General features: G+C 40.7%; 1 protein-coding gene and 1 non-coding gene across 2 annotated transcripts; one reads left to right on the top strand and one right to left on the bottom strand.

Moving 5' to 3' along the window:
- Positions 1–4: 4 nt before the first annotated feature.
- TRIM61 (tripartite motif containing 61) lies at positions 5–10,641 on the top strand. Its single transcript, XM_064585228.1, has 2 exons — positions 5–1,905; positions 6,487–10,641. The coding sequence occupies exon 2, from the start codon at positions 6,834–6,836 to the stop codon at positions 8,256–8,258; it is 1,425 nt and encodes a 474-aa protein (XP_064441298.1). The 5' UTR covers positions 5–1,905; positions 6,487–6,833; the 3' UTR covers positions 8,259–10,641.
- Positions 10,642–22,613: 11,972 nt separating this feature from the next.
- Positions 22,614–22,717, bottom strand: LOC123834981 (U6 spliceosomal RNA). The gene has a single exon (XR_006788555.1). It is a non-coding gene; the product is annotated as a U6 spliceosomal RNA (small nuclear RNA).
- Positions 22,718–27,450: the final 4,733 nt, after the last annotated feature.

A 27,450-nucleotide genomic window follows, 5' to 3' on the forward strand; every position in this document is an offset into this window, starting at 1 on the left:
CGAGAGGGGGGAGGGTCAGAGAGAGAAGCAGACTCCCTGACGAGCAGGGAGCCCGATGCGGGACTCGATCCCGGGACTCCAGGATCATGACCCGAGCCGAAGGCAGTCGCTTAACCAACTGAGCCACCCAGGTGCCCCAAAAGCTTTATTTTTCTTAAAGCAGTGGTTCACAAACTATGGTCCCTTGACCAGCAACATCACCTGGGAACTTAGAAATACAACACACCAACTGAATCAGAAACTGGGAATTTGGCCCAGTAGTCTTTTACCAAGATGTATGTATGGGTAATCATGCTGCAATCTAAGGTTTGAGAGCTACTTCCTTAAAGTAATCAAGGACTAGTGGAATGTTTTAAGTGGAAGATAAAAGGATTATACTTGTATTTGGAAAGATCAATATAGCTGCAGTTAGGGAATTGGTTGGAGGCACCATTATGGAGTAGAAAAGGGGCTCATACAATCGTGGGAAGAGAGAAATGGATAGTTTAACTAGGGTGGTAGCAGTGCCTACGAAACTGGTTCTGTTAACTTTATAGTCTGTTAATGGCTTTATTCTGAAAAGTAGGGAAAACGGACCAGGGTGTGCACTTGGAATAAGTGGGACACGATGATGCCTGCAGTGAGTACCTATTTTATGTTCCTTGAACCCGACTGAGTCCTTTTTATGCACATACTTTTTTAAAAGTTTTGTATTTTTTCTTGATTTTTGTTTTCCCATTATGCTTTGCAATTTACTGTTACATTGGGCAAGAGTCTTAAAACTTCCTTCAGCCCCAGTTTTCTAATCTCTGACCATTCTATGCAGCCTCACCCCAAACCCTACGCACTCCACATCTTGTTTAGCATACTCAGAAGTACCCGTCTTGGGGGTGCCTGGCTGGCTCCGTCTGAGGAGCCTGCGATTCTTGATCTGGGGGTTGTGAATTTGAGCCCCACGTGGGGTGTAGAAATTACTTAAATAAATAAAACTTAAAGTACTCATTTTGAAAGTATTTTTTTTTTAAGATTTTATTTATTTATTACCTAGAGAGCAAGAGAGTGAACACAAGCAGGGGGAACAGCAGGCAGAGGGAGAAGAAGCAGGCTCCCCACTGAGCAAGGAGCCTGATGTGGGATTCGATCCCAGTATCCTGGGATCATGACCTGAGCCGAAGGCAGACACTTAACCGACTGAGCCACTCAGGCACCCTCCATTTTGGAAGTATTAAACAGGAATTGGAAGTCACTGAAGCCTTAGTCATTAGCTATGATAACATAATGTGGGCAAGTAAAAAGAGTAGAGACTATGCTTTTATTTTGTAGTTCTGTGTTACTGGAATTCATTACAAGTTGAATGTATTTTAACATAAAATTAAAGGTGTATTTTAAAATTTTGAAACTCCTCTCTTGTGCCTCCAAAATTTGTGTAAGAAAATTTCCTACATCACATTATACGGAGCCTGGTGAAAGTTAATGCCTTTACCAGCCATGAAGGACTTAGCAACTATATGAGACATAGCAACTTTGAGATTTAGTATCAGTACTTTTTTTTTTTTTAAGATTTTATTTATTTATTCATGAGAGAGAGAGGCAGAGGGAGAAGCAGGCTCCCAAGCAGCAGGGAGCCCGATGCGGGACTCGATCCCAGGACCCTGAGATCATGACCTGAGCCGAAGGCAGACGCTTAACCATCTGAGCCACCCAGGCGCCCAGTACTTTTTTTTTTTTTAAAGATTTTATTTATTTATCTGACAGAGAGAGCGAGAGCAGGAACACAAGCAGGGGGAGTGGGAGAGGGAGAAGCACGCCTCCCACCGAGCAGGGAGCCCGACGCGGGACTCAGTCCCAGGACCCCGGGATCACGACCCGAGCTGAAGGCAGACGCTTAACGACTGAGCCGCCCAGGCGCCCCAGTACTTTTTATATGTAAGTGCCTACACACACACACACAGCTCAGAGAACTGTGGGATCAGTTCCAGACCACTGTCATAAAGTAAGTCAAACGAATTTTGTTTCCCAGTGCATATAAAAGTTATGTTTACCCTATACTTTAGTCTATTAAGTGTGCAATAAATAGCCTTATGTCTAAAAAAATCAATGTGCATACTTTAATTAAAAAAATAATTTATTGCTAAAAATGCTAACCATTATTTGAGCTTTCGATGTGTTGTAATCTTTTTGCTGGTGGAGATCTTGCTTCTATTTGATGGCTGCTGACTGATCAGGGTGGTGGTAGCTGAAGGTTGGGGTGGCCGTGGCAATTTCTTAAAATGAGACAACAGAGATTGCCACTTTGATTGACTCTTCCTTTCATGTATGATTTCTCTGTTGCATGTGATGCTGTTTGATAGCATTTTAGCCACAGTAGAAATTCTTTCAAAATTGGGAGTCTGTCCTCAAACCTTGCTGCTGCTTTGTCAACTGAGTTTATGGTATATTCTAAATCCTTGTTGCCATTTCAACAATCTTCAGAGCATCTTTACCAGGAGTAGATTCCATCTCAAGAAACCACTTTTTTCTTCTTGTCCCTAAGCCACAACTAATTCGTCATCAATTCAAGTTTGATCATGAGATTGCAACAATTCAGTCCCATCTTCAGGCTTCACTGCTAACTCTAGTTCTCTTGCTATTTCCACCAGAACTGCAGTTACTTCCTTCACTGAAGTCTTGAACCTACAGTTTGTTACACAAAACAAAAAAAAAACAAACTCAGTATCTGAAAAGTACAATCAGGTGAAGCACGATAACATAAGGTGTGCCTGTATGTGTAATGTAGTATGTGATTTCAGCTAGATTTCTAAGAGCCTTTGAGATTTTATGAGATATCTTCTAATACTTTTTATTGTACCTGTGTTAAATGGTAGGCACTGTGACGTGTGCCTTAATTTTATTTTTTTGTTTAATAATTACAGTGTGAGAGAGTATTATTTCTCACTTTATGAAAAGAAAGCTGAAGCTCAGAGAAATTAATTTGACCAAGGGTATATAGCTAGTTAAGTGGCAGAGTTGGATGAAGACCCAGTTCTATCAGGTATTGCTGCCTCTCAATTTGTGTTATGTTTTTGCTGTTACAGTGCTAGAATCAATAAATCCCTGTCTTTCCTCCTAAAAATGTTTGGAATATGTTATCAAATGCAAAGAGCTGTGACTATATCAAATATGAAAAATTGGGGCGCCTGGTGGCTCAGTCGGTTAAGCTTCTGCCTTCGGCTCAGGTCATGATCCCAGGGTCCTGGGATGGAGCCCTGCATGGGGCTCCGTGCTCAGCAGGAAGCCTGCTTCTCCCTCTCCCTCTGCCTGCCTGCCTGTCTGCCTACTTGTGATCTCTCTCTCTCTCTCTGTCAAATAAGTAAAATCTTTAAAAAAAAAGAAAGAAAGAAAAATATAAGTTGCTTTGAAATAGATGTAGAGGGATGCATAGGATGCTGTGGGAGAACAAAGAAGGGACAGTACAGTTTGGTGATTGAGTATCATGCCAATTAATGCAGTGTTGTATGAGTGTACTCAAATTATTGTAGATTCATTTTTTACAGCTCTAATTGAGGATAATATCTCCTAATTTATAGGGTTGTTTGGAGAGTTTAATTGAATCAGCGACTACATGAAAGACCCTTAGCTTAGTGCCTGACACATAATAAACCATCCTAGAGAAAATTTGTCTTGGTCAGACTCTCCCAAAGAAGCATAACTGAGTCCCATGGAAAGAAGGGAGGAAAAGGTAATGTAAGCAGTGAGTGGTTTGTGCAGGAAGGAGAACATAACATCTTTATTTTTTTTTAATTTTTTAAGATTTTATTTATTTATTTGACAGAGAGAGACAGCAAGAAAGGGAACACAAGCAGGGGGAGGGGGAGAGGGAGAAGCAAGCTCTTGGCTGAGCAGGGAGCCCGATGCAGGGCTCGATCCCAGGACCCTGGGATCATGACCTGAGCCGAAGGCAGTCGCTTAATGACTGAGACACCCAGGCGCCCCAACATCTCTGTTTTAAAAAAATAAAGACCAACTACTTTAGGGGACCATAGCCAGATGAAGATGAAGATACTGAGGTATGAAGGGCTCTGAATGGTAAGCTAAGGGGAGTACTTTGTCTTGACTTTTGGTGAGTTACTGACAGGTTTAAATGAGAGGAAAGATTTAATAAGTTTAAGAAGTGAAGGTATGAGGGATAAGTTAAATTATATATCAAGAAGCAGTAGGTAAAATGTAGAACTTAGGATAGACCACCAGGACAAAGGTAGAGGCAGAAGACACTATTCTAGATTGAAAGGTATTTAAGGGTGCTAATAAGTAAATGTAATATGTGGGCCATATTTGGATCCAGATTCAAACACATGTGAAATAGAAAGCTGCGGCACCTGGCTGGCTCAGTCGATGGAGCGTGTAACTTCCAATCTCAAGGTTGTAGGTTCGAGCCCCACGTTGGGTGTGGAGATAACTTAAGAAATAAAATATTTAATAAAATCACTTATTGGCCAAGAACAGTGGACATGTTGGCTGCCATTTATGTGATCTCCTTATTTAAAAAGGGGTTATAGGGGTGCCTGGGTGGCTCAGTCAGTTAAGCATCTGCCTTTGACTCAGGTCATAATCCCAGAGTCCTGGGATAGAGGCCTGCATTGGGCTCCCCACTCGGCGGAGAACCTGCTTCTCCCTCTCGCTCTGCCTGCCATTGCCCCCTGCTTGTGCTCTCTCTCTCTGTGTCTAAATAAATAAATAAAATATTTTTTAAAAATTAAATAAATCAATAAATAAAAAGGGTTATAGTCCCCATTTTATAGGTCAAAGAAAGGAGATTCAAAAAAGTTACATGGGTTTTCCAGATGTATACACTAAGTAGCTGAACCAGGATTCAAACCTAATAGACTTCTTTTTTTTTTTTTTAAGATTTTATTTATTTATTTGTCAGAAAGAGAGCGAGCAAGAGAGACAAAGGGAGGGAGAGAGGCAGGCAGAGGGAGATGCAGGCTCCCTGCTGAGCAGGGTGAAGGCAGACGCTTAACCAACTGGGCCACCCAGGTGCCCCAAACCTAATAGACTTTTACCTTTAGTCCTTACGTTGTGAAACACTGCCTTCCATAGCATGTTGCTGTGATAGCTGTTGCTTCTGCAGGCCCAAGACACTGAGTCAGTCCTTGAGTTTGGGAATAATTTAAAAATGGAGGCTTTCTAGAATTATTACATTTTTCCTATTCTGCTTGTAGGAAGAGTAAGTCTGTAGTGAAAGAACTTGCTAGGTCACCAGGACAAAACCAATTTCAGATGTCAAAACCATGCTTATATTTCTGTTCTCACTGTCTTTGGATTATGAGGGAGGAGAGAGGAAGTACAAAAGTGGAGAAAGTGTCTTAGTATGGCAAGAAAGGGAGAATACTGTACTGATGGTAAAATGGCTCACAAACTTGGAGGAATTTGATTTGCTTAAAATTGGGTGTGCTGGGTGTCTTAAAAACAAGCCAGGAAATTTTCTCCCTCACTTTTTTTTTTTTAAGATTTTTAAGATAAGTACAAGCAGGGGAATAGCAGAGGAAGGGAGCCCGACATGGGGCTCCATCTCAGGACCCTGAGATCAAAGGCAGACGCTTAACCAGCTGAGCCACCCAGGCTCCCCTCTCCCTGTTTATTTCAAACATTTCAAACCTATAGAAAAAATTGAAAGGATGCGCGATATACTTAGATAAGCGTTTTGCTTAGATGCACCAATTTTTAACTTTTTGCCACACATCTTAAAATTATTGAGCCTTCTGAAAGTTGCAGCCATCAATATGGTGTCCCCACCCCCCAAAGTATATATTGCCTAAGAACAAGGATGTTTTACCTCTTACCTATGATAAATTAATATGATAAACACAATTTAATACTGATATGATATGTAGTCCATAACTAAAATTCTCCCATTTGCCCCAGAAATGTTCTTTTAGTTGTTTATCTTTTAATTTTAAGATCCCAAATTCAGTCAGGTATTGCACATTATATTTGTCTGTTATATTTCTGAAACTTTGTGTTTGTTTTTCATGACATTTACATTTTGAAGAACACATACTTGTAGAATGCTCCATAATTTAAGTTAGACTACTTGCTTTCTTATGATTGGCTTGAGATGGAATACTTTTTTGCAAGGATATCTTATAGGTTTTGTTGTTGTTGAACTGTGTGAGATGAGTGAATCTTTATAACTATGAATTCCTGTTTTTTCAAGAACTTCTACACAATGATTTTAGCATTTATTGATGAGTCTTGTGTGAATGTTTTAATACATTGGTGATTGTGGTATCATTTTTTTTTAAAGATTTTATTTATTTATTTGTCACAGAGAGAGAGAGCACAAGCAGGGGGAGCAGCAGACAGAGGGAGAAGCAGGCCTCCCGAGGAGCAGGGAGCCCGATGCGGGGCTCAATCCCAGGACCCTGGGATCATGACCTGAGCTAAAGGCAGACGCTTAACGACTGAGCCACCCAGGCGCCACCTGTGGTATCATATTTTTAACTTAATGTTTTTTCTCACCCATAGGAAAGATTCCTAATCTTGGACCTACAGCTACTTGCTTGAACAGGAAAGTCATCATGTCTGACTCTACATCATTGAGTGGGAAGAACAGCAGCCCAGCAGATATGTTCTAGTATGCAAAGACTACAGCCTGTGGAGTATTCTTGGCAACAGACTCTAGAGCTAAGGGGCAGAGAAATAAACAGGTTTGTATAGGCTCTCATCAACATGCCAATCTAGTGAAACTGAAAGTGGGTCAGTTTTCAAGGTCTGGGAGGATATCATCCACTGTCCTCTGGGTCTTGTGTGGTAGAGAGCCAGGCTTTACTAAAGGACATACTATCTTACCCACCACCTTTGTTCAGGGCTCAATGGAGTTTGTGACAGCCCTGGCAGACCTCCAAACAGGGGCTAGCTGTCCCATCTGTCTGGACTACTTGAAAGAGCCAGTGACCATCAACTGTGGGCATAACTTCTGTCTCTCCTGCATCAGTATGTTCTGGAAGGATCTAAATGATACTTTCCCCTGCCCCTTTTGCCATTACTGCTCTTCAGAAAGGAAATTTGTGAACAATCCCCAGCTGGGCAATCTGATTGAAATTGCTAAGCTACTACAGATAAGAAGAAGCAAGAGGAAGAGGAAGGAAGAGAAGCTTATGTGTGAAAAACATGATCAGATTTTGACCTTTTTCTGTCAGAAGGACCTAGAAGTTTTATGCCCACAGTGTAGTTTCTCCACTGATCACCGGGATCACTATATTTGGCCCATAGAGAAGGCTGCTGCCTATCATAGGAAAAGATTGCATAATTGCATTGAACCATGGAAGGAGAGAGTAGAACAAGTTGAAAAGGTGATAACTATGCAAAGCAGAAAATCATTGGAACTGAAAAAGAAGATACAATGTAGGAGAGAGGAAATAAAGTCTGAATTTGAGCAAATTTTGTTGTTTCTCAAAAATGAGCAAGAGATTGTTCTACGGCAATTACGAGATGAAGAAATGGATATTTTAACAAAGCTAAGTGAAAATCTAACCACATTTTCAAATCATCTTTCCACATTAAAACATCTATCAAAGGAGATAGAGGGCAAACATATGAAGTCAGAGCTGGAATTACTGACAGGTGTTGAAAGTATCTACCATAGATATAAAACCTTAAAGTCCCCTGAACCTTTTTCATTCCAGTTAAAGGAATATGGTTACCATCTTGCTCCACAATATTCTGGCCTAAATAAAATTATCAACAGATTTCAAGTGCATATAATTCTAGATCCTGAAACAGCACATCGTAAGCTTATTGTCTCAGAAGATAGAAAAACTGTGCAATATGGAAATAAAAGGCATAACTTACCTCATAACCCAAGGAGGTTTTATCTCTGCCCAGCTGTTCTGGGTTCTAGGGGTTATAATTCTGGCAGGCAGTATTGGGAGGTGGAAGTAAAAGACAAGCCTGAATGGATCATGGGTGTCTGTAAAGACTCTCTTCCCAGAAGGAGAAAGAATCAGAATCAACCAGTTTTAGCACAGGATGGATTATGGGGTGTTGGACGATGTAGTCAGAGTAATTTTATTGCATTGGGTCCTAAAAAAACTAATCTTCTGCCAAAAGTAATACCTAGAAAGATTGGCATTTTTTTAGACTGTGAATTGTGTGAGGTTTCCTTTTACAATTTGAGTGATAGATCCCTTCTCTATATTTTTAACTATTACTTTACAGAAACACTTTGGCCTTATTTCTATACTGGAACTGACTCAAAACCTCTCAAAATCTGTACAGTAACAGATTCTGAACGATGAATTACTGTAAAACTTAATTTTTTTGTTTGTTTCAGGTAGTGGACAAAACTAAGCCAGTGAATCTAGTCTCAACAGTTCTGTTGTGGTTTTTGTTGTTAGCTTTTTGTTTTTGTTTTGTTTTAGTTTTAGTTTTTCCTTTAAACAACCAGAATGATTTTATCTTAGTTTCAGCAGTTTCTATAAAATGTGGTTATAGGGTACTTGGCTGGCTCAGACAGTACCGCATGCAACTCTTGATCTCAGGTTGTGAGTTTGAGCCCCACATTGAGGGTATAGTTTATTTTTTTTTTTAAATGTGGTTATAATGAGACAGAAGAAAGAAAAATTAAGGATTGATCCCATTTACAGTTGCACCCCAAACCATAAGATACTTAGGAATAAACCTAACCAGAGGCAAAGGATCTGTACTCAGAAAACTATAGCACACTCATGAAAGAAATTGAGGAAGACACAAAGAAATGGAAAAATGTTCCATGATCAGGGATTGGAAGAACAAATATTGTTAAAATGTCTATGCTACCTAGGGCAATGTACACATTCAATGCAATCCCTATCAAAATATCATCAACTTTTTTCACAGAGCTGGAACAAATAATCCTAAAATTTGTATGGAACCAGAAAATACCCCAAATAGCCAGAGGAATGTTGAAAAGGAAGAACAAAGCTGGTGCCATCACAATTCCGGACTTCAAGCTCTATTACAAAGCTGCAATCCAGACAGTATGGTACCGGCACAAAGACAGAGATCAGTGGAACAGAATAGAGAGCCCAGAAATGGACCCTCCACTCTATGGTCAACTAATCTTGGACAAAGCAGGAAAGATTGGCCAATGGAAAAACAGTCTCTTGAACAAATGGTGTTGGGAAAATTGGACAGCCACATGCAGAAGAATGAAACTGGACCATTTCCTTACACACAAAAATAGACTCAAAATGGATGAAACACCTAAATGTGAGACAGGACTCCATCAAAATCCTAGAGGAGAACACAGGCAGCAACCTCTTCCCCTGCCTGCCATTCCCCCTGCTTGTGCTCTCTCTCTGTCAAATAAATAAATAAAATATTTTTGAAAAAAGATTTTATTTTTTTAAAGATTTTATTTATTTATTTGAGAGAGAGAGAATGAGAGAGAGCAAGCACATGAGAGGGGGGAGGGTCAGAGGGAGAAGCAGACTCCCTGCTGAGCAGGGAGCCCGATGCAGGACTCGATCCAGGGACTCCAAGATCGTTACCTGAGCCAAAGGCAGTTGCTTAACCAACTGAACCACCCAGGCGCCCAAAAGATTTTATTTTTAAGTGATCTCCATACCCAACATACGGCTTAAACTCACAACCTCAAGATGGAGTTGCATGCTCCACTGACCGAGACAACCAGGCACCCCTTCCAAGACTTTCAAATCTGAAAGTATCTCTAGTCTATCCTGATCTTTAAAAGTTTATCAGTTTCTGGTTTTGAAATAATTTACTATTATATATTTTTAGTATATTTTTATTATGTTTGTCACCATACAGTACATCATTAGTTTTTGATGTAGTGTTCCATGATTCATTGTTTGCATATAACACGCAGGGCTCCATGCAATATGTGCCCTCCTCAATACCCATCGCTGGACCAACCTATCCTCCCAGCCCCCTCCCCTCTATAACCTTCAGTTTCTTTCTTGGAGTCCATAGTGTCTCATGGTTTGTCTTCCCCCTCTGATTCCCACCCTTCATTTTTCCCTTCCTTCTCCTAATGTCCTCTATGCTATTCCTTATGTTCCACAAATAAGTGAAACCATTTGATAATTGACTTTCTCTGCTTGACGTATTTCACTTAGGATAATCTCCTCCAGTCCCATCCATGTTGATGTAAAAGGTGGGTATTCATCCTTTCTGATGGCTGAGTAATATTCCATTGGATATGTGGACCACATCTTCTTTATCCATTCATCTGTTGAAGGGCATCTCGGCTCTTTCCACAGTTTGGCTGTTGTGGACATGGCTGCTATGAACATTGGGGTGCATGTGCCCCTTTTCACTACATCTGTGTCTTTGGGGTAAATACCCAGTAGTGCAATTGCTGGGTCATAGGGTAGCTCTATTTTTAATTTTCTGAGGTACCTCCACACTGTTTTCCAAAGTGGCTGTACCAACTTGCATTCCCACCAGCAGTGTAAGAGGGTTCCCTTTCTCCACAACCTCTCCAACATTTGTTGTTTCTTGTTAATTTTTGCCATTCTAACTGGTGTAAGGTGGTATCTCAATGTGGTTTTGATTTGAATTTCCCTGATGTCTAATGATGAACATTTTTTCATGTGTCTGTTAAGTATGTCTTCTTTGGAGAAGTGTCTGTTCATGTCTTATTTTTAGCATTTTTTTGTTGCAAAATAAACCGTTATGATGTCTGAAATGTGTTTTAAAATCTATCAACAGAGGGTGCCTGGGTGGCTCAGTCGGTTAAGCATCTGTCTTCAGCTCAGGTCATGATCCCAGGGTCCTGGGATTGAGCCCCACATCAGGCTCCTTGCTCAGTGGGAGCCTGTTTTCTCCCTCTCCCTCTGCCATTCCCCCTGCTTGTGCTCTCTGGCTCTCTCTCTCTCTCTCTCTCCGTCAAATAAATAAATGAAATCTTTAAAATAAAATGAAATGTATCAACAGAAACAATGTGCTAAAGCATGACTTTTAATCAATACTGTATACAGAGTTAGTTTCCCTTACCAGGAATTCACATCCAAGGATGGTCAGGTGGCATTCTAATGGGAAACTCAAGCTGCAAGTGCTACAACATTGCCTCAGTTATCTTAATCTCTATCATAAAGTCTGAGGCTATAATTAAACTAATGGATTATAATGGTTGTAAAAAAATGAGGTGACTTTGATGAAATTAGTGGTATTGGACATAATGTGAATTGACTGAGAAATTTGAGTTATTCACACACTTGCATGGATAGGACAATAATGCTAGGGAACCCTGTAGCCTGTACCTGATAAAAAATATGAGGCTGGAACTCCAAAACTGTCTGGCCATTGATTTTAAGGACACTGGTGACCTCACAGTAAGTATAATGTTAGATGAATCCTGCCTTTATGGAATTGTGTTTGCTTCAAGTGAACCTTTGGTGCAAGCTCAGAACACCTAAACAGAATGCTGGGAACACTCGGTTTACCAACAAGGCTATATGAATGTAAAGAGTCTGCCTGCTAAGTAAATGACTATTTCAAATGTGTTCTAGAGGGTGCCTGGGTGGCTCACTCAGTTAATTGTCTGCCTTCGACTCAGGTCATAATCCTAGGGTCCTGGGATTGAGCCCCTCGTTGGGCTCTCTGCTCAGAGGGGAGTCTGCTTCTCCCTCTCCCTCTGCTGCTCCCCCAGCTTGTAATCTCTCTCTCTCAAATAAATAAAATCTTGTTTCTTTAAGATTTTATTTATTTACTTATTAGAGAGCAAGAGAGAGAAACAGCATGAGAGGGGAGAGGGTCAGGGGGAGAAGCAGGCTCTCCGCTGAGCCAGGAGCCCGACATGAGACTTGATCCCAGGACTCCGGGATCATGACCTGAGCCGAAGGCAGTCGCCCAACCAACTGAGCCACCCAGGTGCCCCTAAAATCTGTTGTTGTTGTTGTTGTTGTTGTTTAAGTAAAATGCTGGGGCGCCTGGGTGGCTCAGTTGTTAGCGTCTGCCTTCGGCTTAGGTCATGATCCCGGGACCCTGGGATCAAGCCCCACATCGGGCTCCCTGCTCCACGGGAAGCCTGCTTCTCCCTCTCCCACTCCCCCTGCTTCTGTTCCTGCTCTCGTTGTCTCTCTCTCCATCAAATAAATAAATAAAATCTTAAAAAAAAAAAAATGCTGAGACCTAAAAAAAAAAAAAAAAGACTAAGAAAACAGAAGTGATGTTGTAGCACTTGGAGCTTGAGTTTCCCGTTAGAATGCCACCTGACAATCCTTGGATGTGATTTCCTAATTAGGGAAACTGACTAACTCTGTATACAGTATTGATAAAAGTCATGCTTTACCACATTGTTTCTGTTGATGCATTTTATTTTATTTTATTTTATTTTTTTAAGATTTTATTTATTTATTTGAGACAGAGAATGAGAGGGAGGAGGGTCAGAGGGAGAAGCAGACTCCCTGCCGAGCAGGGAGCCCGATGCGGGACTCGATTCCGGGACTCCAGGATCATGACCTGAGCCGAAGGCAGTCGCTTAACCAACTGAGCCACCCAGGCGCCCTGATGCATTTTATTTTAAAGATTTTTTTTATTTGACAGCAGAAGGAATAGCAGGTGCAAAGCCATAAGGAAAGATTGTAACTGGCCTGTAGGAATAGCAAGGAATTCAGAGTGGCTAGGACACAGTAAATAAGTGGGAGAATAATAGGAAATAAGATCAAGAAGCAGCAGGGGCCCGAATAGTATGTTGTCTGAGAGAAGATTCTAAGGGCCACTAAATGAGATGGGAAGTCATTGGTGTGTTTTGAGCAGAAAAGCAGCACATTTATGTTTCAAAAGGATCACTCTGGCTGCTCTGTTGAGGATAGCCTGTAGGGAGCAAGTTTAGAACCAAGAAGACAAATTAGGAGGCTATTGGAATAATCCAGGAGAGAGAAAGTGGTGCTTGGATCAGTGGGAGTGGTAAGTAGTCACATTCTAGGTTTAGTGTGTGAGTTCATTATGAATAAAACATTGATGTCTCATTCCAAGCAGAAAAGACAAAAAAACAAAACTGTCTTGCTTTGCATTTCAGTGGTACACCTCACAAGTGGTGGCTTTTGAAATACAATTAAGCCTTTGCCCATTAACAGTAATTGCAATGAGCAATCGGAGGAGTCCCAAACCCAGCAGCCAGTCACAGCTCAGCCTTTCCCCCTTCATTCTTCTCTAAAGCCAAGCTCAGTGGCTTCTTTAGCTGAGAAAACCAGCCACAATTCAAAAGCATAGAATCGTAAGAATTTCTTGATTGAAAAATCAATAGTGTTCTTCCAGCACCTCTGCCCTGCTCTGTCTCTGCCAGTTTCTGGTTCCTTAATATTCCTCCACCAACATGGTGCCCCATGAAATCATCTCTATAATAATCTTTTGCCCATTTCCCCTACATCATCAGGCTTGTTCCCAATTGTCCCCTTTCTAAACTGTCCCCATCACCCAAAGTAAGGCAGCAGAATAATGGAAAGGGCATGCATTTGAAATCCCAAACTAAGCTGGTCTATTTGTGCCAGTTACTAATTTATCACCTCTTGATTTTATCTTTTCAAAAAATCAGCTTTGGGTTGTTGATGTTCTCCCATTGTTTCTAATTTTCACCTTTATTGATCCCTTTCAGCTTTATTGATATATTATTCAAAATAGTTTTTAAAAAATAATAACTTTTTTAAAAAAGATTATTTATTTAAGAGAGCGAGGACAGAGGGAGAAAGAGTTGGAGAAGCAGACTCTCCGCTGAGCAGAGAGCCCAATGTGGGGCTTGATCCCAGGACCCTGAGATCGACCCGAGTGGAAGGCAGACACTTAACCAACTGAGCCACCCAGGTGCTTTACTCCCAGTCCTGCAAGCCTGGTATCACCGCGGGCTTCCCACAGGCCTGCTGGGAAGAGCCTGGCTTGCCAATTATTAAATATGATTAGGGTTTCATTCATAACTGTAAAGTTTTTTTAAAGTTAGGGATTAATAATTTGTTTTACTAGAATGGCAGAGGAGATATAAATAATTTTATTCTGTAGGCTTTTTATTCCATTATGTAAAAACCACAAATCAGGTACTGTATTTTAGTTAAAAACTGCTTTAATTCAACAGAACAGCTTTTGTGGCTGTTTAATGAAATCTGTAAATAGAAGGTGGAGTTCAAGCCATCCTGGCTGAGCAGTTTATAACTACAGGCTCTAAAGTATGTCAAGTACAGAGAATATTCTGGAACATAACTGTTTACTGCAACAGAGGTGTGGCATTTGAAGATGAAACTAAACCTAGATGTGTCCTGGAATGTCCGCTATCTAGTGATTTGGTAAAGAGAGCGTTCCGGGGCTGTGCTTCTGACTTCAGGTTTTATGTGGTCGACTCACACAGAGGCCCCGACCTTGATCCCCAGACACCTGCTGATGAACCCGTGTGCCAGGGGCCCATTTACAGCAGTCCTGCTGAGGACACCTTGAGCCTGAGACCTACTGTTTTGACACTAGGAACCACTGACCCCACTGACCCCAATTTGATCAAATTATGTATAAAATTCTTTTTAGAAGAGATGCTTCATTAACAGGGAGGAGATTGTTATTTTGCAGTTGTAAGAATAGCCTTAGGTGTTTAAATTTTTCTTAATATATATGTAATAAGGAAGATTCAGCCATCACTGGAGTGTTTTAGAATCCCAAGGACAGCAGAATGAAGCTTCAGTTGTCATTCTTTTAACCATGATCTGTCTTTAGAATTTTTGTTTCAACATCTAGAAAAGGGTTTGTTTTCTTATTTCAAACCAATGAAATAATCTGGATGAAACAAGCCACTCATTGGCATATGACCTTTTAGAAAAGTTGTTTTGTTAAAAAAAAAAAAAATTACCTATTATTAATCTGGATTTGCATTGAATATGTTTTAGTGTTTTTATAAATAGTGAACTCAGTTTCTGAAATTAAACTTTTTATTTGCAATTTTCAAAAAAATAAGAATAATAGTTTTTATTATTTTCTTTTGCTTGATTTAGCTTTAATCTGTTCTCCCTATGGTTTACAGTACACATTTTTAAATAATCTGGGGTCGGAGGGGGGGGAAAGGTGGCGGAGGAGTAGGGGACCCTATTCCAACCAGTCCCCAGAATTGAGCTGGATATCTACCAGACCACTCTGAACACCCACAGAATCAGCCTGAGATGTAAGAAGATAGATCTGGATCTCTACATATAAAATACGGCAGGCGGCTGGTTTCGAGGTATGAAGCAAGAAGCTTCGATTCTGCGGGCAGATATTGGAGGATAAAGAGCAGCAGGAGGGAGCCTGACCATGGGGATCCTACACCACCAGTGAGCACTGGGGACAGGCACAGACTTGCAGACCAGTACCTGTGGGGAAAGGACTTTAGGGCAGCCCCTGGACAAAATCCGGGAGCAGCGGGGCCACACATGTGAACTGGGAGTGGCTGGCAGTTTTAGAAGCACAAAGGGCAGAGATGTGCCCCAACCTGGAGGTGAGGACTGGGAGCACTACTGAGGGGTGCACACCCAGGACGCTGAATTTTTTAGCAGCACAGATAGAAGTGGAGATAGAGTGGCCTGGAGAGCTCACTGAAGAACAGACTGATCTCTCTGCTCTAAGGCAGAGGGTTGGAAACGGTCTCTTCTGCTCTGACTCACGGAAGAGACACAGAAAGCCACCAGGGAATGTTGCCAGAGAACAAAAGCCCCAAAAAGCTGGTTTTCACTGAGCCCATCCCCCGCCACAGGGGGCAGGACAACTCTGCCAAAACAGGGTTGCCTGAGTAACAGCTTAGTAGGCACATCCCCCAGACGACAGGCTGGGAAAACAAGAGGCCAACAACCCTAAGGTCCCTAGAAAAACAGGCGCATCTTGATTCGGTTCTGGTCAATAATTTGGACTCTATACATTCCCTCAACTACCCCTCAACAGAATGACTAGGAGGAGGAACCCCCAAAATAGGAAAGACTCAGAGACTCTGACTTATGCCACAGATTTACAAATGGATTCAGATAATAACCAAGATGTCAGAGACGGAATTCACGCTAGCAATTGTGGAGACAATAGCTAGAATGGAGAAATCAATTAATGGCAACGTACAGTCTCTAAGGGCAAAAATGAAAGCTGAATTGGCAGACTTAAAAATGCTATCAGTAAAATCCAATCTAATCTAGATAATCTAACAGCTGGGTAAGTGTGGCAGAAGAATGAATTAGTGACCTAGAAGACCAATTAATAGAAAAAAGGGGTAAAGAGGAGGCCAGGGAAAAACAACTCAAGAATCCATGAAAATAGAATCAGAGAAATAAGTGACACCATGAAACGTTCCAATGTCAGAATTATTGGAATCCCTAAGGGGTGGAGAGAGAGAGAGGACTAGAAGATATATTTGAGCAAATTGTAGCTGAGAACTTCCCTATTCTGGGGGATGAAACAAACATTCGTGTCCTAGAGGCAGAGAGGACCCCTACCAAGATCAAGGAAAACAGGCCAACACCCTGGCATATAATAGTAATACTCACAAATCTTAGAACCAAGGAAACCATCTTAAGGGCAGTTAGGGGGAAGAGATTCCTTACATACAGAGGGAGGAACATCAGAATAATGTCAGATTTATCCACAGAGACCTGGCAAGCCAGAAAGCCTGGCAAGACATATTTAGGATACTAAACGAGAAGAACATGCAGCCAAGAATCCTTTATCCGGCATGGCTGTCATTTAGAATGGATGGAGAGATGCAGCTTCCAAGACGGGCAGAAACTGAAAGAATATGTGACCACTAAGCCGGCCCTGCAAGAAATATTAAGGGGCATTCTCTAAAAGGAGAAAGACCCCAAGAATGATCTAGAAAAGAAATTTACTGGGACAATCTACAAAAACAAGGTCTTCACAGGCAACATGATGACCATTAATTCATATCTTTTAATAATCACTCTCAACATGAACGGCCTAAATGCTCCCATAAAACGGCACAGGGTTGCAGATTGGATAAAAAGACAGGACCCGTCCATATGCTGTCTACAAGAGACTCATTATGAACCTAAAAATACATCCAGACTGAAAGGGAAGGGATGGAGGTCCATCTTCCATGCCAACTGACCTGAAAAGAAAGCTGGGGTAGCTATTCTTATATCAGACAAATTAGATTTTAAACTAAAGTCTGTAGTTAGAGACACAGAAGGACATTATATCATTCTTAAAGGGTCTATCCAACAAGAAGATCTAACAATTGTAAATATCTATGCCCCCAACATGGGAGCAGCCATCTACATAAGCCAGCTGTTAACCAAAATAGTCATATCGATAACAATACGTTAATTGTAGGAGACCTCAATACTCCACACTCAGCAGTAGACAGATCATCTAAGCAGAAAATCAACAAAGAAACAAGAGCTTTGAATGACACACTGGACCAGATGGACCTCATAGATATATACAGGACATTCCACCCTAAAACAATGGAATACTCATTCTTCTGGAGCACACATGGAACTTTCTCCAGAATAGACCACATACTGGGTCACAAATCAGGTCTCAACCGATACCAAAAGATTGAGATTATTCCCTGCATATTCTCAGACCATAATGCCTTAAAACTGGAACTCAATCACAAGAAAAAAATTGGCAGAAATTCAAACACTTGGAAGCTAAAGACCACTCTGCTCAAGAATGTTTGGGTCAACCAGGAAATCAAAGAAGAACTTAAACAATTCATGGAAACCAATGAGAATGAAAACACATCAGTCCAAAACCTATGGGATACTGCAAAGGTGGTCCTAAGGGGGAAATACATAGCCATCCAAGCCTCACTCAAAAAAATAGAAAAATCCCAAATTCACCAACTAACTCTACACCTTAAAGAACTGGAGAAAAAGCAACAAACGATGCCTATGCCACACATTAGAAGAGAAATAATTAAGATTAGAGCAGAGATCAATGAATTAGAAACCAGAAACACAGTAGAGCAGATCAACGAAACTAGAAGCTGGTTCTTTGAAAGAATTAATAAGATCGATAAACCACTGGCCAGACGTATCCAAAAGAAAAGAGAAAGGACCCAAATTAATAAAATTATGAATGAAAGGAGAGATATCACGACTAACACCAAGGAAATAGAAACAATTATTAAAAGTTATTATCAACAACCATATGCCAATAAACTGAGCAACCTGGATGAAATGGATGCCTTCCTGGGAACCTATAAACTCCCTAAACTGAAACAGGAAGAAATTGACAACCTGAATACGCCAATAACCAGTAATGAGATTGAAGCAGTGATCAGAAACCTCCCAAAAAAACAAGAGTCCAGGGCCTGATGGATTCCCTGGGGAATTCTACCAAACATTCAAAGAAGAAATAATACCTATTCTCCTGAAGCTGTTTCAAAAAATAGAAACAGGAGGAAAGCTTCCAGACTCATTCTATGAGGCCAGCATTACCTTAATCCCCAAACCAGGCAAAGATCCCATCAAAAAGGATAATTTCAGACCGATATCCCTGATGAATATGGATTCCAAAATCCTCAACAAAATCCTAGCTAATAGGATCCAACAATACATTAAAAGGATCATCCACCATGACCAAGTGGGATTTATCCCCAGGATGCAAAGATGGTTCAACATTTGCAAATCAATGTGATAGAACACATTAATAAGAGGGGAGAGAAGAACCATACGGTCCTCTCAGTTGATGCAGAAAAAGTATTTGACAAAATACAACATCCTTTCCTGATTAAAACTCTTCAGAGTATAGGGATAGAGGGAACATTCCTCAAGTTCATGAAATCCAACTATGAAAAAGCCACAGTGAATATCATCCTCAATGGGGAAAAGCTGAGAGCCTTTCCCTTAAGATCAGGAACACGACAAGGATGCCCACTCTCGCCACTATTGTTCAACATAGTACTAGAAGTCCTAGCCACAGCAATCAGACAACAAAAAGAAATAAAAGGTATTCAAATTGGCAAAGAAGTCAAACTCTCTCTTCGCAGATGACATGATACTTTATGTGGAAAACCCAAAAGACTCCACCCCCAAATTACTAAAACTCATACAGCAATTCAGTAATATGGCAGGATATAAAATCAATGCACAGAAATCAGTTGCTTTCTTATACACTAACAATGCAACTGTAGAAAGAGAAATTAGAAAAATGATTCCATTTACAATAGGACCCACAGCCATAAGATACCTCAGAATAAACGTAACCAAAGAGGTAAATGATCTATACTCTGGGAACTACAGAACACTCATAAAAGAAATTGAAGAAAACACAAAAAGATGGAAAAACATTCCATGCTCATGGATCGGAAGAATAAACATTATTAAAATGTCTATGCTACCTAGAGCAATCTATAACTTCAATGCCATCCTGATCAAAATTCCAATGACATTTTTCAAAGTGCTGGAACAAACAATTCTAAAATTAGTATGGAATCAGAAAAGACCCCGAATCTCCAAGGAAATGTTGAAAAAGAAAAACAAAGCTGAGGGCATCACATTGCCCAATTTCAAGCTATATTACAAAGCTGTGATCACCAAGACAGCATGGTACTGGCACAAAAACAGACATATAGATCAATGGAACAGAATAGAGAGCCCAGATAAGGACCCTCAACTCTATGGTCAAATAATCTTCAACAAAGCAGGAAAAAATATGCAATGGAAAAAAGACAGTCTCTTCAATAAATGGCGCTGGGAAAATTGGACAGCCACATGCAGAAGAATGAAACTCGACCATTCCCCAACACCATACACAAAGATAAATTCAAAATGGATGAAAGACCTCAATGTGAGACAGGAATCCATCAAAATCCTAGAGGAGAACATAGGCAGTAACCTCTTTGACATCGGCCACAGCAACTTCTTTCAAGATACATCTCCAAAGGCTAGTGAAACAAAAGCAAAAATGAACTTTTGGGACTTCATCAAGATAAAAAGCTTCTGCACAGCAAAGAAAACAGTCAACAAAACAAAGAGGCAACCCACAGAATGGGAGAAGATATTTGCAAATGACACTACAGATAAAGGGTTGGTATCCATGATCTATAAAGAACTTCTCAAACTCAACACCCAAAAAACAAATAATCAAGTCAAAACATGGGCAGAAGACATGAACAGACACTTCTCTGAAGAAGACATACAAATGGCTAACAGACACATGAAAAAATGTTCATCATCGTTAGCCATCAGGGAAATTCAAATCAAAACCATACTGAGATACCACCTTATACCAGTTAGAACAGCAAAAATTGACAAGGCAAGAAACAACAAATGTTGGAGAGGTTGTGGAGAAAGGGGAACCCTCTTACACTGTTGGTGGGAATGCAAGTTGGTACAGCCACTTTGGAAAACAGTGTGGAGGTACCTCAGAAAATTAAAAATAGAGCTACCCTATGACCCAGCAATTGCACTACTGGGTATTTACCCCAAAGACATAGATGTAGTGAAAAGAAGGGCCATATGCACCCCAGTGTTCATAGCAGCCATGTCCGCAATAGCCAAACTGTGGAAAGAGCCAAGATGCACTTCAACAGATGAATGGATAAAGAAGATGTGGTCAACATATCCAATGGAATATTACTCAGCCATCAGAAAGGATGAATGCCCAACTTTTACATCAACATGGATGGGACTGGAGGAGATTATCCTAAGTGAAATAAGTCAAGCAGAGAAAGTCAATTATCAAATGGTTTCACTTATTTGTGGAACATAAGGAATAGCATAGAGGACATTAGGAGAAGGAAGGGAAAAATGAAGGGGGGAAATCAGAGGGGAAGATGAACCATGAGAGACTATGGACTCTGAGAAACAAACTGAGGATTTTAGAGTGGAGGGGGCTGGGGGGATAGGGTGTCCGCTGATGGGTATTAAGGAGGGCACATATTGCATGGAGCACTGGTTGTTACACGAAAACAATGAATCTTGGATCACTACATCAAAAACTAATGATGTAGGGGCACCTGGGTGACTCAGTCATTAAGCATCTGCCTTTGGCTCAGGTCATGATCCCAGGGTCCTGGGATCAAGCCCTGCATCATGCTCCCTGCTCAGCGGGAAGTCTGCTTCCCCCTCTCCCACTCCCCCTTCTTGTGTTCCCTCTCTTGCTGTGTCTCTGTCGAATAAATAAATAAAATCTTTAAAAAAAAAAAAAACACTAATGATGTATGGTGACTAGCATAATGTGATAAAATTAAATTTAAAAAAATAATAAATAAATAAATAAATAAAATAATCTGGGGTCATCTTCAAATAATATACCACTTCCTTTTCAGGAAGGGAAAGAGATAGCCCTTATAAAAGTATATTATCAACTTCTCATTAATTCTTTGTGCTTTTAGGGTCATATATTTCACTATTATATATGCTAGAAACAGATTAATACATTGTTACTATTATTGCTATAAGCAGCAGTCATCTTTTACAACTATTACCTTCATTTATTCCATTTTTGATGTACTTCATTTCGTTGTGTAGATACATTTCTGACTTGACCTGAAGAACTTTGATTACCATTCCTTGTAGTATAAGAATGGCAATGAATTCCCTCAGTTTTATTTTTTTTGAAAGTTTTTTTTTTGTTTTTTTTTTTAGTTATTCATTTGAGAGAGATACAGAGGCAGAGAGAGCACAAGCAGGGGGAGAAGCAGAGGGAGACTCCCCTCTGAGCTGGGAGCCCAACATGGGACTCGATCCCAGGATCTGGAGGTCATGACCTGAGCCAAAGGCAGATGCTTAACCATCTGAGCCATCCAGGTGCCCGTTTTACTTTTGTAAGCATTTCATTATCACTTTTGAGAAGTATTTTCATTCAAGTCAAACAAGTTGACACGTTTTGTCCTTTCCACACCTTAAAGATGTCACTTAAAAAAATCACACACACAAAAATCTTTCTTTCACTTATAAGTGGTAAAGACAGATTCAGAATTGTAAAGACTATATGAGCTGGTTGAGTTATACAGCGTGTAGTTTCTCTCCTAAATAGGTACATTAAGATACTAAAGCAGAATGCACAATAGTTTTTAAATAGTTCCTTGTTCATAATCTATTACTTGTACAGATTGTAAGAGGTTATGAATCACACCCAGTATGACATAAGGTACAAGTCTTTTGGTAAAATATCACTTGAACAGATACGAGACCAGGCATTCAAATTATAAAATTAAACAGTGTCAATTTCATAGTTCAGAAAAATGCTAGTCCTGCTGGGTTTTACTTTTAGCAGAAAAAGAATTGTCCCTGTAACTACTGTAGCTACTGCAGCAAAGGTACCCCAGTTCTGTAGCTGGATTCTATAGCCTAAATCCTGTTGTGACAGCATCTTCCTCCTTTTCCTGGGGTTCTTAGCAACTCATATCCTGTTTGGTTTCATCTTCCATCTCTTCCACCTAGTAATGCCAGCCTGACAGGATCTATTTTGGGATTGTAATTCTGTGGCGTCTTTTGAAATCCCAATGTCTTCTCTCCCTAAAGACGGTAAGATCAGCTTGTGCTGTTTTAGGATCTAGAATCAGATTTATCTTGAATTGATAATGTTTTCTGAGCCATAATGTGACAAAAGTCTGTAATCATCATTCTTTAATTAAAATGAAAAAGCCCTGGAGTTGGTATCATTTAATACCTGTTGTGGATGCTTGTGTGTGTGTGTGTGTGTGTGCTAATCCTCAAAGAGTGGCAGGACACTGGGGAACTACACACGATATGGAACGTTTCACGAATTTCCCTGTCATCCTTGCACAGGGGCCATGCTAATCTCTGTATCATTCCAGTTTTAGTATATGTGCTGCCGAAATGGGCACGCTGTTGTGGGTACTTTTAATATTAATTAGTAATTGTAAATCTGCTATCTCATTTATTAGAGATTTGAGTATGAAAGCATGATCTGAAAGTTCTGTTTTCATTTAATTTGTGTCTGGTATCCTATTCTTTATACTTTACGACTTTCTAGGCTGCAGCCCATTCACTTTCCAATAAGAGCATCCATTGCTCAAAACCAGAGCTTAATCTTTCTCTCTAATCGACTCTCTTCTGTAGCTTTAACGTTTTTCTCCTTTACATGGCTATAGTGCTTTTTCTTTCTTTCTTGTTCAATGGAAAAGGTGGGCCCAGTGGGAGACTGCACTGCAGACGCAAATGCTCTAGGTCCTTCACACAAAAAAGGGTGGGAAACTGATAGTATTTCTCTTCCTGCCTCTTCCTTGTGCGATTTCTGATTTGCAGTTGCTTGGCAATTTCAGTGATCTGCTGGGGATTGGGTGGGCAGAGTGAGGGGCAGATAAGGCAGGGAGAGGAAGCATTTAGCTTCTGCTGGTAATGGTGGATGAAAGAGCGACAGCAGTTGTATGGGACAGTTGTCATTGGGTCTATGAGGAAACAGGAACAGCTCGGGTAGCCATACCTCAGTGAGAGGTCTGCAGGATGACCGACATGCCCTCTCAGGAACACTGTGCTCATCCAGCTGACCCTGCATGGCCAGCTCCCCAGGTGCTGGGTCTTGGGAGAAGAGGACAGCTTTTCTGTTCACACCTTGTATCTTTCCATCTTTCTGGCACCTCGTCTTGCTGGTAGTCTCCAAAACCAAGATTAACCTCCTCCTTCTGTTGCACTGGGAGCCGAGGCCCAGAAGCCCCTGCTGGCTGCTGCCAATCATGGCTTGGCTAGCCACCACTGGTATTCCAGACTCTTAGGAGCTGATGCCCCCCGCAGCACCTGAAGCAGTAGGAGTTGGAGGGGGGTTTGAGGCGCAGAGTTGTCCTGTGGGCTAGAAATCTTTGCATTCTTAAAAGACCCAGGGTGGTTGGTTGGTTTGTTGGTTTTCTGTAACCCACCCCCAGTCTGGCCAGACTGGGTGCACTCCATATGTGGAACTCCCCACCGGCTATCTTCTTCCTTCCTTTCCTTTTTCTTTCTCTTCTTCTTTCACAGGGTGTGGTAGTCTACCTGCAAGATGACAAATAAGTAGGGCCATGTTACTTGCAAATAAGTGGGGCCATGTTACTAGTTCTAGCCAACAAAGTAAGTGCAGACACGATGAATGCTATTTCCTGCTTGGCATGTAAGAGCCACAGGCCATCACAATGCTCTCTCCCTTTCATATATTTAAATAACTTTTTTGTTTTTGCATAGTTTTAGATATCCAGCCAAGTTGCACAGATACTACAAAGAGTACTCATATACTCCATACTCAGTTTCCCTATATTACTGTAGTACCTTTGTCACAACTAATGAACCAATATTGATACATTATTAATTAAACTCCACATTTTATTCAGTTTTTATGAGTTTTTCCCTACTGTCCTTTTTCTGTTCCAGGATCCCATCTATGATACCACATTATTTAATCATCATGTAACCTTAGGTTCCTCTGGTCTGTGAGTTTCTTAGACTCTCTTAGACTGTTTTGAGGAATATTGTAGCAGGTCTTTTGGGGGAATGTACCTCAATTTCAGTTCGTTTTATGTTCCCATGGTTGGACTAGAGTGGTGGATTTAGGGAAGACCATAGAGCTGAAGTGCCATTCTTATCATATCATATCAAGGGTACTTGCTATCAACATGACACATCACTGATGATATGAGCCTTGATCACCTGACTAGTGTTTGTAAGGATCTCTAATCTGTACAGTTACATCTCCTCCCTTACTTTTCCATACTGTAATCTTGGGAGCAAGTCACCATCCTCCTTGGAAACAGGTCATGGTGCTCTCTTGACCTCTCTAAAACAACTCTCTGATTGTGGTGTCACAAGGTCAGAGGGTATGGATCCTAGACTCACTCAGTGGAGCCACAGCTTCAGTCTTGGACAACGCAAGAACAAGACAGAAACTTTGTGGTGTTAAGCCATTGAGATGTCGGGGCTTACATATTATAGCAGCATAGCCTGGTCAAATTTGACAAACAACATCTTTATCCTGTATTTTGCTTCCTATTTTGTTCTTTTTCAATATCATTTTGGCAATATATTAGGGGGCTCTTGCAATACCATATAAATTCTAAGATTTTCCACTTTGGCAAAAAGGCCATTGGGGTTTTGACAAGGATTGCACTGAACCCATATATTGCTTTGGGCAGTATTACTATCTTAACAATATTCAGGCTCCCAATCCATGAACATCAGATATACTTCCACTTATCTTTGGTAATTTCTTTCAGCAGTATTTTATAGTTTTCACTGTACAAATTTTGAATCTCCTTGGTTAAATTTATTCCTGCGTATTTTTTTTTTCAAGATTTATTTATTTATTTGAGAAAGAGAGAGAGAGCACACACATGCAAGTGGGAGGAGGCTCAGAGGAAGCGAATCCCCAAGCAGACTTCCTGCTAAGCGGGAAGCCTGACACAGGGCTCCATCTCATGACCCACGAGATTAGGACCCGAGCTGAAACCAAGAGTCAGATGCTTAACTGACTGAGCCACCCAGGCGCCCCTATTCTTTGTAAGGCTACTATAACTGGAACTATTTCTTTAATTGCTCTGCAGAATTGTTCATTGCTAGTGCATAGAAATATAACTGATTTCTAAGTATTTGAGCACTGATCTTGTATCCTGCAATTTGGTCTCAGACTGTACCTTCTCAGTCTGTTTAACAGGTTACTTTTCCCCTCGGCCCTCTTAGAAGTGGGTGATTCCCAAGTTTCTTTCCTGGCTCTTTTCTCAGTTGACATCTTTGGTTCTTCATCTCAAGGCTTCCAGGCAGAACAGGGCCCACCAGACAGTTACATCCTCTATCACACTGCATTCATACTCAAGAGAGGAGCATGGAGATAGCAGCAGATCGAGGCTGTCCTATGTGCTTAATATGAAGCAAAGTGTTTTGGTTTGAACAGACAGAAAACTCTTGATATGTTCTACCCATTGCTCCTGGTGACTGATTCACACAAAGACTGAAAACTGTGAGATCTGCATTTCTAACCCTGGTCTCATAAATCCCAGCTAGCGTCTCGACTAATAACTCATGCATGAGACTTTTTATGAGCTCTCACTATATATGAGGCACTAAACCGGAAGCCTGGATTGCAAAGATCCCTTCTGGAGTCCCCACCATCAGAGAACTGACAGTCCAGAGAATCGGAGAGATGTAGCTATATGTTTTGTGGATTTCTTCGATGTGGATGGCTGTCTATTCAGGAATAAGAAAGGCTTTTCCTTAAGCGGCAAAACTAAACCTAGCAATTTTGCAATGAATATCATATAGGTTTATTTGTTGTGAACTTTTTAAAATGAAAAATATAAATGAATTCAGTAAAAAATTTACTTGTTAAGTACAGTGCACTCAAAAGCAAATTGCTTTCCCATCCCAGGCCACCAGGGCTTCTGGCACCCCTCAAATATTACCGTTCTTGTTTCTCCTGTATCTTTGCGAAACATCCATTTATATCCACATATGAAAAAGCAGAAAATCGGGCGCCTGGGTGGCTCAGTCGTTAAGCGTCTGCCTTTGGCTCAGGTCATGATCCTGGAGTCCCAGGATCGAGTTCCGCATCGGGCTCCCTGCTCAGCGGGAAGCCTGCTTCTCCCTCTCCCACCCCCCCTGCTTGTGTTCCCTCTCTCGCTGTGTCTCTGTCAAATAAATAAATAAAATCTTTAAAAAAAAAAAAAAAAAAGAAAGAGCAGAAAATCTTTTTTCTTTATTTTTACAATATGAACATGCTATGTGTAGTGTTCTGTACATGGGTTTTTTTTAAGCTTAAATATACCTAGAGACATTTCATATCCACCTACATAGACTAGGTTACTTTTTTTTTTTAAGCATATACTGTGTCTTCAATGTAAAGCCAAACGTGATAGATTATAATTATGGTAGATTTTGTAGAACCAGTAGTGTACTTTTTTATTCTTTTTTTTTAATTTATTAACATATAATGTATTATTTGTTTCAGGGGTACAGGTCTGTGATTCATCAGTCTTACACAATTCACAGTGCTCACCATAGCACATACCCTCCCCAATGTCTATCACCCAGCCACCCCATCCCTCCACCCCCCACCACTCCAGCAACCCTCAGTTTGTCTCCTGAGATTAAGAGTCTCTTATGGTTTGTCGCCCTCTCTGGTTTCATCTTGTTTCATTTTTCCCTCCCTTCCCCTATAATCATCTGTCTTGTTTCTCAAATTCGTCATATCAGTGAGATCATATGATACTTATATTTCTCTGATTGACTTATTTCGCTTAGCATAATACCCTCTAGTTCCATCCATGTCATTCCAAATGGCAAGATTTCTTTTTTTTTTTTGATGGCTGCATAATATTCCATTGTATATATATACCACACCTTCTTTATTCATTCATCCATTGATGGACATCTAGGCTCTTTCCATAATTTGGCTATTGTGCACATTGTTGCTGTAAACATTGGAGTGCATGTGCCCCTGCGGATCACTACATTTGTATTTTGGGGGTAAATACCCAGTAGTGCAATTGCTGGGTCGTAGGGTAGCTCTATTTTTAACTTTTTGAGGAACCTCCATACTGTTTTCCAGAGAGGCTGCACCAGCTTGCATTCCCATCAACAGTGTAGGAGGGTTCCCCTTTCT

The sequence above is a fragment of the Mirounga angustirostris genome, unplaced genomic scaffold (genome assembly GCF_029215605.1).
Source record: "Mirounga angustirostris isolate CCGP_5_RB_7025 unplaced genomic scaffold, mMirAng1.0.hap1 SCAF_2, whole genome shotgun sequence".
In the NCBI taxonomy this organism is placed as follows: Eukaryota; Metazoa; Chordata; class Mammalia; order Carnivora; family Phocidae; genus Mirounga; species Mirounga angustirostris.

Coding starts and splice junctions, on each gene's coding strand:
- TRIM61 (XM_064585228.1), top strand. CDS start 6,834: ATGGAGTTTGTGACAGCCCTGGCAGACCTCCAAACAGGGGCTAGCTGT.